General features: G+C 44.1%; 1 protein-coding gene across 1 annotated transcript; it reads left to right on the top strand.

Annotated features, from left to right (window-relative positions):
- The first annotated feature begins 831 nt into the window (after positions 1–831).
- AGT (angiotensinogen) lies at positions 832–8,978 on the top strand. The gene is made up of 5 exons (XM_065680319.1): positions 832–972; positions 3,322–4,138; positions 5,653–5,902; positions 6,421–6,565; positions 7,293–8,978. The coding sequence occupies exons 2-5, from the start codon at positions 3,349–3,351 to the stop codon at positions 7,482–7,484; spliced, it is 1,377 nt and encodes a 458-aa protein (XP_065536391.1). The 5' UTR covers positions 832–972; positions 3,322–3,348; the 3' UTR covers positions 7,485–8,978.
- The last annotated feature ends 2,794 nt before the right edge of the window (positions 8,979–11,772 follow it).

Raw genomic sequence — 11,772 nt, 5'->3', positions numbered from 1 at the left:
ATGCCTGACTGGCCCTCTAAAATCAGGGCATGGATGTTAAATCAGCCCTACTCTCACGAAAGCTATGGGATTTTAATTATGAGCTATAACAAGGGCACTGAATGAGACCCAGTCTAACCCAACTGCCACATCACGTTTGATTCACTGTTTATTTGTTGAAAGAGGAAGAAGGGGCACACCAAAACAGCAGGATGGTTTGAAAACGAGCAGAAAGGTGTCCAAATCCCACCCCTTTTGCCAAAGAGGGCTTGGGAAACTGAGACTGGGAGGGATGCTGTCTCTGTGATGTGGTGCTGGCAATCTCATCCATCTAATTTTCATGCTCTCCTTTTTGACACATTTTGCTTTGAAGAGAAAAAAGAATAATCTTCTGATTTCCTAGATAGATCAAGAGGGAAAGATGTGGTACAAATTGAGAGCTTCATCATTTTAATCCACAGTAGCGTACATGTCCCACTCACTGAGCACCCAGGCTGCAAGGCACAGATTAAAGGCAATTTATTGGAGGAGAAAAATACATGATCCAACCGTATAACAGGCACAAAGAAACCTGCATTCCTTTCAACCTGGCCCAAACCGAGCTGAGTTGTTTTCAGCTCCTATAATAAGTTCTTCTGCATAGCGAAACACCAGTGTCTGTCCTAGTGAATGTGTAACTGCAGGCTACACAGATGTGCTGAGTTCGGTTAAAGGTTGCATATCCATCGCTGGAACTTTCTATGCAGCCGGTGTTAAGCTGTGCTCAGGTTTCATTGGGTCCTGTCTGTCCTGAGCTACCTCCTTCTGTCCCCACAGCCTGTGATGTAAAGTAGCTTTGCGCAACGCCACTGCACACAGGGCCCTGTGGAAAGGGCCCTCCCGTGGGAAGGGCATAAATCCAGCTGCAATCGCTACACCCCGCACCAGGGTAAAGAGGAGCTTGCTGGAGGGGGGACGGTGTCGGAGGGGTGGCACACAGCAGGCCCAAGGCAAGTAAGCACACTTACTGGATTTGCTTTGAATGCCAGCCGTTCAGCTCTGATTTTCCTGCTTTTCTGAAGGGCTTGGGGCTGGCTTCTCTAGGGAAATAAAACACGCTGGCTTTTCATAGATGGGGTCATAGCGTAAATGCTGGCAGTGAGAACTGCTCCTCTTCTGCTCATGGTGGCTCTGGCAGCTGTAAAGAAGTAATCACTGGGCACCAAAAATGCCTAATGGCACAGCCTGACTGGGGGGCACAGAGTCACCCTCCTGGCTGCCGCAGGAAAGGTTAAGAAATGCTTCAAAAGAATTGTAAGGTGGAGACAACAGGGTGAGCAGGGCAGTGCCTCTAATTTATGGCTTTTTAGTTTGTTTTTCTGAGCTATCCCAGTCTGGAAAATGCAGCAAGCAGCCTAGAAACACACTAGCACAGTGACTGGGCTAACTCTGAAGCTGAAACTGAGAAGGCACATCCCAGGATAATATTTTAACTGGTCATAAGCAATGAGGAAGCTCTGTGATGCATGTCACTTGCTGCCAGCAGGACTGGGGAGGTGAAGACAGAGCAGAGAGCAGAGGGGATGGCAGCACCCGCTGCTGCTGCCTACATGCTAATTCAGGAGATGGGGTGGCAGTTAATGGGGAAGAGCAATCCTTAGATGAAGAGATCTACAGCAGGTCCTTGCCTGCATACCTCTGGGGAGCAAACAGTTTCAGGCCGGACTTGCAGGCACCGGCTAGGGAGAAGTTCAGAAATTCTAAGGGACCATCGCAACAGCAGAAACTCCATTTGCAAACCAAGTTGTTAGAAGCCTACAGCCTGGGAACATAGATGCACCCTTTAGAGGGCGTATGTACTTAGCAAGGTATGTCTAATTACCAAGCATCTGCATGTCTCAGTTTTTGTATTTGCAAGAGAATGGCAATGCTGCAAACTGGAGTATTACTAAGCATGAAAGACTCAGTGATCCCTCAGTGAAGTGACTGTGGTTATACATTGTAAATCAAGCTAGGAAGGTGCCAGGGCTTGAATGACTGGATTTAAACACAAATACTTCCACTCTGTGTGAATTAAAGTGTTGAAGAGACAGACACTGCACTGTGTCTTCTCAAAAGGCTCAGGCTGCCAGAATTGCAAAACCTGACAGGCTGGTGCAACTCAAAACATCTTGGAGAAAGGCAGTGGAGAGCAGAGCTTGGCTACTGGCTCTGCTGTTAGCATTTTGCCCATGCAATGAGTTCTGCAGAGCTTGGAAAGGACAAAAGAGGGGGACAGAGCTACAGTAAACAAGAAACGACTAGTAGAATAAAAATACAGTTCTGAACAACAGCATTTTGACCAATGATAAGTGTTATAGATGTGTAATTTCCAATGCATTTGTGTTTCAAATATACAAATTCAAAGTCATACTACAAACCCAGGGAGGGTACAGAGGAGTTATTGGTTGCCAAAACATTGGATGCAGGAAAGGCAAGAACTATAAAAATGCAAAATTTGTCAGTGTGCTTGCATGGGTGTGTGTATCCATGCATGTTTGTGCATTTGTGCCCATGCCTTTCTCATTCCCAGTATGCACCAGACCTTTTGTGACAGAACACCAGTGACATCCACACCCAGTAAAATCCCCTGGACACGAGGAAAAACAAGAGCAGCAGGTGGTCCTTTACAACAGGAGAAGACTGCCTGTACAGCAGACTAAAACTCAGCTTACCCTTCTAAGTCTGTATTCAGATAAGGAAGGAGATACGGAAATGGCTTTAGTGTTGGCACGTTTGTATAATGAAGCCTTGAGTGTTTTTGCCTAGGAGCTAGAAGAATGTTTGCCCTGGGCTATGAGAATACAAAATGCTCTTCTAGTGCCAAGAATTAAGCTGACTAGGCAGAAAAAGGGGGAACGTTCAGTGGTCGGACCTCAAGGGACCTGGTTTCCAAACCCACTTCCCATGTAACAGCAGGCAAATCGCTTAGCCTTGTCCACGTGTCAGCAAGATTTAGTGCAGCAGTTTGCAGAGAGTGCTCTGACCAAGCCCCTGGAGCTATATAGCTGCATTATTATAATGTTTTGACAGAACTAGCCCACTCTAGTTTGCAAGCGCAACCACATTGCTTCCCATGCTAAATCCTTAGAGTACTGCAGTGGGTAATGGGGTCAAACCTGTGCTTAGCACTTCCTCACCTGCCATCACTGAAACTGGTGGCCATCTCACCCTGGGCTTTAAAGGGGGCACAGTCAGACCAGTCAGCACTAAATTCCTGCCTTTGTAACTCCAAAGCAACACAAACACCTCACCCTGCAAGTAAGAAAAACTGTGTTTACTACAGGCTTATCAGTCTTGTTTCCTCCTGACTTTTTCTTGCAGCAGTCACCGTGGAATCAAGTTTACAGCATGAATCTGGTAGCAGAACTGCTCTGTTTGTTGGCGTGCCTCACCACACTGGCTTGTGACCGGGTCTATGTCCACCCTTTCAATCTGTTTTCTTTCAAGAAGGGTACCTGTGAGGAGCTGGAAAGCCAGGTTCCGGAGGGAAAGAAAACCTTTGTACCTGTCTCTATTGAGTCTCAAACCACACCTGCCTATGAAGACGAACTGAACAAGGACAAGCTGGAGGTCCCAAGCAGGAGTAGCCAGGGGCAGCAGGCACTGAGCTACTTAAAGGAGTTTGTGCATAACCTGGGCGTGCGGTTTTACAGCACGCTGCGGGAGGAGCGGCGGGGCCAAAACCTGCTCCTGTCCCCAACTAGCCTTTACGGCTCCTTGGTGTCTTTCTACCTGGGCGCCTCAAACCAGACGGCAGCTGATTTGCAGGGATTGCTGGGATTTGTTCCTGCCTCTGGAGACCCCGACTGCATCTCCCGGGTGTTTGGGCGGGAAGTCTTTTCCATCCTGAGGATGATTGAAAACCTGGTCAAGAGCAGGGACGAGGAGCTGCAGTTTTCCAAGATGCTCTGCCTGTTCTCCGCCCCTGGTGTGCCTCTATCCCTACTGTTTGTGCAGGACTTGCTCCCTTCTGCTGATGCTCTCTATGCCCGAGCTGTTGACTTCACAAACCCAAGCGAGGCAGTAAAGCAAATAAACGCTTTCATGGAGGCCAAAAGCAATGGCCAAAGCAACTGCTTACTGACAGAAGTCGATCCATCTGCTGACCTGCTGTTTGCAGTGGATGTCCGCTTGGCAGGTATGAGGAAGCAATGCTTATTTGGGGTTGAAGGCTGGGTGGAGGATGGGTAGTAGCCCTGCTCCTGGGAAGGCCACAGGGAGCTGCTTCAAAGACAGTGGTGCTGATCTGTCCTTTTTCACAACTGGCACAGTATTAATGGACTCAGTCTCAAAGTCAGTAGGAGAGCTTTGAAAGTTTGCAATATCTTTCCCAAGCCTATCTAAAATCAATTACTATCCCACTTTGATGCTTTTAGCTATCTAAATGCTCATTTTTTTTTCCTTTTAACTCTGTTACAGTCTTGACTTTTGCTATCCTGTGAGAATAGATTCTGCAGGTTATATAGACCCTGTGAAAGCGGCTCCTTTCTGCTTGCATCCCTTACTGTAAGATAAGAGAAAAAAGTGAACTACTGCCTTATTCTTTGTTTTGCTTGCACCTTTTACATCTCCTACCTGCTGCTTCTTTTTGGTGAAGTTATACTAGGTGAAAGTGCATAAATGTGCCTAAAGCTTTTATGCAAGCTCATTTAAGAGGCAAGTGTTCCTATGCAAAATCACTCACTAAATATGTCAGTGTCCAGCATTTAGGTGGATTTGTTGGAGAACAGACATGTTAACGGTAGATCTGGACCAGCTGCTATTTTATATCAATACTAAATATTTAAATGTAAGGAGTTCTTCTCTTTAACACAATATACACATCTGTTTTCCTAATTCCCTAATGCCACCACACAGCAGTGTTGACATTTCTGATCTTTGCCCTTCTCAGTGATGTGGCAGTAGTTTCTTTAATGCCAACAGGATTACCTGCCTAACTGGGCAGCAGCACTGATCTGTGGCAGCGAGCAAATAACATGCAGAAATGCAAAGCTGCATAGAAGCAGCAGGAGGTAAGAGCAAAGCTTCCCATACTTTTGAACTGGATAAGATATTTACATGAAAGTTTAGTATATGTTCAGGTGTGTCCTTTCTAACCTCCTTGGCACAATTGACATGTCAGAGTTGTTCTTACTACCTTCCTTATTGCTTTGGCTCATAAGATTGCCAAGGGTGAGATCTCAGCCAGAGCTTGTGCTACCTTCTCTCTCCTGAGCCCTCCCAGCTGCTGGGAGCACTCCTGCAGCAAGGCTGGCCCTGATGGATGTGCTCCCAAATGTACTATCAACACAACCCAAGGGATGGAGAGGAACTCTAAGCAAACCCTCCACTGTGAGGAAGCAGGCAACCAAGCAAGCAGCAATGCTGTTCCCAGGGAAGGCCACAAAGCCAGCAGAAATACAACAGCTTTGGCTGCAGTCCTGATGGTTGTGGTCCCTGTGCTGTGAGCTTGCACCAGCCTCTGCCTCATGCCACCGGAAAGCATATTAAAGGCGGGATACATATGTTTATAGCAGTTAAATCTGATTTTATACACATAGCTCTTGTCTAATGCACAGTGTGCTGGTTTTAAACAAACATATATACTGGCTGAGGGGCAAAGGAGGGGAATGAAGGAAGAATCAACTTCCTCTTTCTCAATCTGTTTTTCAGTGAATGTTAAGCAAGCCTCCCGGCTTGAAGAGACTCAGGAGTTCTGGGTGGATTCAAATACGAAGGTCATGGTCCCTATGCTGTCATTCGTGGGGACATTCAACTACAAAACTGATGCCAGTGGGACTTTTGCTGTGGTTGAAGTGCCCATCAGCAAGACCATGCTGCTGGTTCTGCTGCAGCCCATCAATGACAGCGATGTGGAGCTGCCATTGCAGTCCTTGGCCTGGCTCCAGCAACTCTCTCCAAGGTAGGGCTTGGGCACAGGCATCCTCCCATAGGGAAGAATGAGACAGGGTGCACTGCACAGACCCACCTACTCACTAACTGGGGCTTGGATGCTGTCAGGGAGGGTTTAACACTGAGCACAAACAACTGCAAATCCATGACATGGGAATGGAGCTAGATGATCTTAGAGGTCCATTCCAACACAAGCCATTCCATGATAAACCCAGGGGGCCTCACTCCAGGGAAACTAGACTTCAGAGGGATTGGCTTATTATCTGGGGTATTTCAAGGAAATGAGCAACAGGACCCACAAAGTGGGATGCTCTGAGGTTTAATAGCATAACCAGGGCAGATTTAGGTTGACTTCCCACTTGGAAACAGTAACATGGTGCCCATTAACCCTTGGTAGCTGTCTTTCCCCACACACCAAGCATTTCTTGTGGCTGTTATCACAAGCCTGTTCCGCAGTACTGCCCAAACACCATGCTTTCACAGTGGAGAGCATGCACTCATTTGTGTCTCTCTCTCTTTTTTCTGTAGGGAAATTAAACTAACACTGCCAGAGTTAACAATAGAAGGCAGCTCTGATCTACAGGAACTTCTTGGCAACATGGAACTGCCTACACTGCTGGGGAAGGGAGCAGATCTCAGTAGAATAAGTGATGCCAACCTCACAGTTGGAAAGGTACAGTACACATTAGTGGCACTTAAAAGCTATGCCTCCTGCTCAGTTTCAGCCTCTTGAACTGCGTGAATTTATCTACAACAAACCACTCAGAGCCACGTGTGACATGCTCAGTTGGGGGTATTTAGGGTAACTGGAAGATATGAATACTCCTTAGATTAACCTATCTGCAGCAACAGGTTTACCTTCAAACTTCAAATTTCATCACAGCACAAACACAAACAGCAACAGTGAGATGAAGTTTGAGATCCAAGTGTGCTAGGTACTGCATGGGCAAGTTAGACTGCATTTGTTACCACCTCCAGCTCAAACACCTCCAGGCACCGCAGCTGGAGCATGCAGTATAGGCTGCAGCTCCTGGGCTGTTGAGGATCCATCACTTAGGGGCTACTCCCAGACATGGCACACACATGGGTGCGTGCAGCACACAACCTCACCTGAAGACAGGCTTCAGCATTCAAGTCCCAAGGTGAAGGAGGGAGAGCTTGAAGGAGAGGGCTGTCTTTCATAAAAATAAGGCAAATTATGTTAAATTATTGAGCAGTTGTAGAGTTTTTTCACATGCTCTGGAATAAGTACTCCAATGTCTTTTTCTAAACCATCCACAGAGTCTATCCTGTGCTGCTAAGTTATTATTTCATGTGCTTTATCATTTACTCAAGCTTTCATTTATCTCTTCACTGTCATGCTCTGATGACTCCAGTTACTTGTGTATTTTGCCTTGCAGGTAATAAATAAAGCCTTTTTCAAGCTGACTGGTGATGGAACAGGTCAGCCAGAGGACCCCACAGTACAGAAGGAAGATGTGGTGCTCCTGGATGTAATGCTGAACAAGCCGTTCCTTTTAGCTGTTTTTGAAGAGAAGACAAGGGCAATGCTTTTCCTTGGCAGGGTAACAAATCCTCTGCAAGGGGTCTAAAGGCAAGCACAGGGGATGGCAAGGGTGGGGAATGATGTACATTTCCCATCACCTTTTTCTTATTCATCAGCTATTTTTATAACCTCATTGAGTGCTCTACTTGGCTTTGAGATGAAGCACGCAGTGTTCGAAATACAGCTTTTTGAAAGCTAAAACATTGCAACATTTCACTCCCGTTCATCTATTTCATGTGAAGTGACCCAAACTCTCCTCCAGCTTCTCTTCTTTCCTTATTCCCACTTTGTCTCCTTTCTGCCCTCAGCCCCCTTTTTGATGCAGTGGGGACAAAGTAGTAGCCAGCACGGCAGTGACTTCAAAAATAGTTTGATAAGCATACACATTTACTATAGAAAGGTACAGAAAAGAACCTCTTCATTCTTTAAGAGGTCACCTTGTAATTTTTACTTTGGTCAGTTTTGCAAGAGAGACCCCTTTTTATGTTAAAGATTTACTGTTACCCACGGAGATTTCTAGCTTCATCAGCAACATTTTCCTTTAACATGCTGCCAACAGCATGGGCAAGCTTCGCTTGTCCCACTGAGACAAGATTTTTTGCCTTGGAAGCAAAAACACATTCAGAGTTTCTTCTTCCTGCAGCCCAAGTGGATACTTTAATTTCTTAACTCTGTGGAAAAAGCTAAAAATAGGGTTTGGAAGCATTAATGAACTGTGATGGATAAATTCTCATTGCCAGACAGAATTATCCCCAATTTTTTTAGAAAAAGAAAGACGAGGCCGACTATTCCAATACAATTCCATCCCTTGGATTACTTTCTAACCTGAGAGGCATTTATAACAGACTTACAATGAAAAAGAACATTACTGGTTAGAGCCCAGATCCGTAAACTTTAAGATATTTAAACCATATGTTCTTAAAGAACAGTATTAATGGCAATAATCTATGCTAGCATAAATGGTGGGTGTACCGCTACACATGAATGAAAAGGTTTCAGTGATCCAATCCAACTCTTAATGGAGTCATAAAGGTTTGAACCATTAAACTGGACCAACAAACTATTAGAAGATGCTTGAATTAGGAAGTGAGGAATTGGAAGTGAAATCTCGGTACTAAGGAAACCTCTCAATGGAACAAAGATTTCCACCCCTCATCTCTAGATTTGTCTTCAGCACTGACGCACACGTCTTTGGTGTATGATGCTAGAAGTATCCTACAGAACACGGCATCTCATTGTCATCCACAGTGGCCCGAGTGTGTCTCCAACCCAAACCCCAATATTGCCAGTGGCTTGCTGCTGGTGATGCAGATACATGACAGATCCTTCGGAAAGGACTAATAAATAACACAACTCCTGAGAATACTGGGATTTCAAGTGCTATGACACAGCAGCCACATATTTACCTGTTATACTGCTATGTATTCCAGACACTCTAACATCTAAATACTGTACTTGTATTGTATACAGAAGCAATTAATTATAAATATGCAGATAGGGAAAGATGCAAATAAACCCACTTCCAAGTTGCTTTGCCACAGTTCAGTTGGGTTTATATCCATAACTACATCCTTTCTTCTGGCTTTTGATATGTGCTCCAAGTCAGGTTTATGTTTTTGTTAAGACACAAGTTGCATATTATCATGCAATACAGCCAGTGATACAGCTGTAAGCATGAAAGAGGCAGCTTCCAAGTGCTCTCACTACTTTGAGTTATCCCATTTGCTCATTAAAGTCAGAAGGTAGCATCAGCCATAAATAAAATTTCAGACCACTACATATTTAATTTCTATGATGAAGATGGAAAATAATAAAATGGAGACCCTGGGCCCTGGACAAAATGCCATTATTTGCAGGCGGGGGCTGCGTGCTGTTGCAGGGCTCTGTACCCTGTTCAGTAGTTACAGGCAGAAAACCAAACAGAACCCACAATCCATAAAACTTTTCAGAAAACACACTTTGTGGTGGAGAGCACCTCTCTTCTGACACCATGGAGAAAAAAGGGAAGGAAGAAAGGGCAGAGACAGGGAACTGGCCAGAGCAAAGACTGGGAAGAGAGAAGTGCTGGAGCAAGCACTACAGTACCAAAAAGACAAGCTATTTCTACATGTACCCATCCTCCTAGACATTCAAATGGTAAAAAAACCCAAACAAAACAAAAAATATACCCCACCTCACTCCTCCCAACTAAATCTCTCTGCTTCCCCAATAATGTATTATCTCCTGAGACTTGCTTCTGACATCAATTTTACATCTAAAATTTTTATGGCATTTTATACCCTTCATTCTCCTCCAGTTCCACCAAATTCCTCTGCCAGGCACACAGTGATGCACAACCCAAACATAATTCATACAGTGAGCTCTCAACTGCAGTCTAAGCACCTAAAATCATGCTCTAACAAACAGATTTGGAGAAAGAAAACAAAGACAAGGACAGGCTTTCTAAGTTTCATCAAAACAACAGTTTATCCCTAAGCATAGCTGACAATAAGGCTGATAAGCTTAAAAATGGAATGCCTAGGCAGTTTCTTTCCTTATCCCTCCAGTTCAAGCACAAAACCACAACTGCTTATGAAAACGAAGAGTAAATATTCTTCAATATTGAGTGGTCCAGCCAAATACATATATTGCTAGTTGCCTTTAGATGACAAGATTGAAAGTCTGGTCCTCTCCTGGTATAACCCACAAACTTGAAAATCCAATACTGCTTTAGAGGAAAACATGCCACCACTCTTTCCCTCCTCAATGCTGTAACCCTCTTCCAGGTAAATTCCTTCCAGATTTAAAAGGCATATCAAGTTTTCTAGAAGCCTAGAATGAAAGAAGAAAAAGGTTCAAAAATCTGCATTATGGTCATGAAGGGAAGTGCACATACAAATAAGTCTGAGGAACAGAAGAAAGAGGATTAGTAGCAGAAGGCATCTCTACCAGAACACATTTACTTACACAGTACTTCCTCTCCTCCTCACTGATCCACAGTATTTGAAAATGATAAATTCATTTTACCGAAGACAAAGCCAATCCAACTAACTTCTTTCTTTCAACAGGGATATCACATATTTTAACTAATGTTGTATCCCACTGAGAGAAAATTAAACGCTATTCAAGTGAACAAAAATAAAAGATGGGGAACCGACATAAACCCAGTGATGTAGATATTTACAGCAATCACAGGGCCATTCAATGATTCTGATTTGCTATACAATGTTACTTCCTGCCCGAAATTAAAGCTGGCCTTTAATGGAAAAGAACAGAATTCAGCCTGTGTACTCAGCAAGCCAAAGATGGCAAGCAGCAAGTATTGTTATTGCAGGAAGATGTGGGAAATCATATGCAACAAAAGGGCAAGTAATCTTTTCATGCCTTTTTGGTTTGGTACACAGAATGCATCCTCTTCCGATTTTGGAGGATACAGACAAAGCTGTATGCACAGATCTCAGAAGCTGCTACTTTTGTAACAGCTGTTACAGACATTTAAATCTATACACACCTTCCAAAACAAGAAGTTCCACAATGCATGTTACAACCTCAGTCTCAGACTACAACTCACACGTCTGTTTTATAGTAAGAAAACGTTGCTGAAAACACGAAGCTATAAGATATCTCTACTCCTGACTTAATAAAAGCAAATGAAGAGGTGCAGGGAGACCAAGCTTTCGAGGTTCATCAGTTAGAAGCCTGTTAAAAATAGAACACAGACAAAAAATTTCTTGTTCGTAAGTAGTAAGAATTAGGTGCACTCAGTAGTGTGTACCTAAGCCCTTGGCTGGCTGAGGATCTCCACATCACTGAATGAAACAAACAGATGTGACATCTAGCAAGCTGGCTCACTTTGCTTTCTTCGGCAATGAATCTGGATGCTCTCTCAATTGTGTATGTTGCCATGAAGAGAGAGATGTAAGCTAACTAGAGAGCCAAATCCTGCTCTCCATTACTCAGATGGAATCCAAGGAGAATCAACATAATTTTAAGCAGCAGCACTTTCCCCGCTGTCTCCCTTCATAAAATTGTAAAAGTCCTAATAATCACCTATCCTAATCACTTCAAAAGCACAGTGATCACATAGGTGTGTCTTCTCAACTAGAATATGACCAGCTCATCAACAGTGAGGAATAAAAAGCCTTAATGCCGTGAAAGGTGTGCTCCCTACAACTTCAATGATACAGAATAGCTACGGACTACGGACTCTCTATCTCCGTACTTGGAAGACCTGTGTTGTCTTCGGCTCCCCCATTAAGACTCAAGCTCTCTAAATACTTTAGGAAGAAATGGGTATTTTTAATTAATAAACATGAACTAGAATTCCAGTGATATATCTTCACAAGGTAAGAAAG

Source organism: Lathamus discolor, chromosome 5 (genome assembly GCF_037157495.1).
Source record: "Lathamus discolor isolate bLatDis1 chromosome 5, bLatDis1.hap1, whole genome shotgun sequence".
Lineage (NCBI taxonomy): Eukaryota > Metazoa > Chordata > Aves > Psittaciformes > Psittacidae > Lathamus > Lathamus discolor.
The sequence above is the reverse complement of the archived record's forward strand: the minus strand, read 5'-3'. Positions and strand labels throughout refer to the sequence as shown.

Excerpts from the sequence above, each read along its gene's own strand:
- AGT (XM_065680319.1), top strand. The coding sequence starts at position 3,349 with ATGAATCTGGTAGCAGAACTGCTCTGTTTGTTGGCGTGCCTCACCACA. Across the intron at positions 5,903-6,420 it reads CTCCAGCAACTCTCTCCAAG|GGAAATTAAACTAACACTGC; the intron begins GTAGGGCTTGGG and ends TTTTTTCTGTAG. Across the intron at positions 6,566-7,292 it reads CCAACCTCACAGTTGGAAAG|GTAATAAATAAAGCCTTTTT; the intron begins GTACAGTACACA and ends TTTGCCTTGCAG.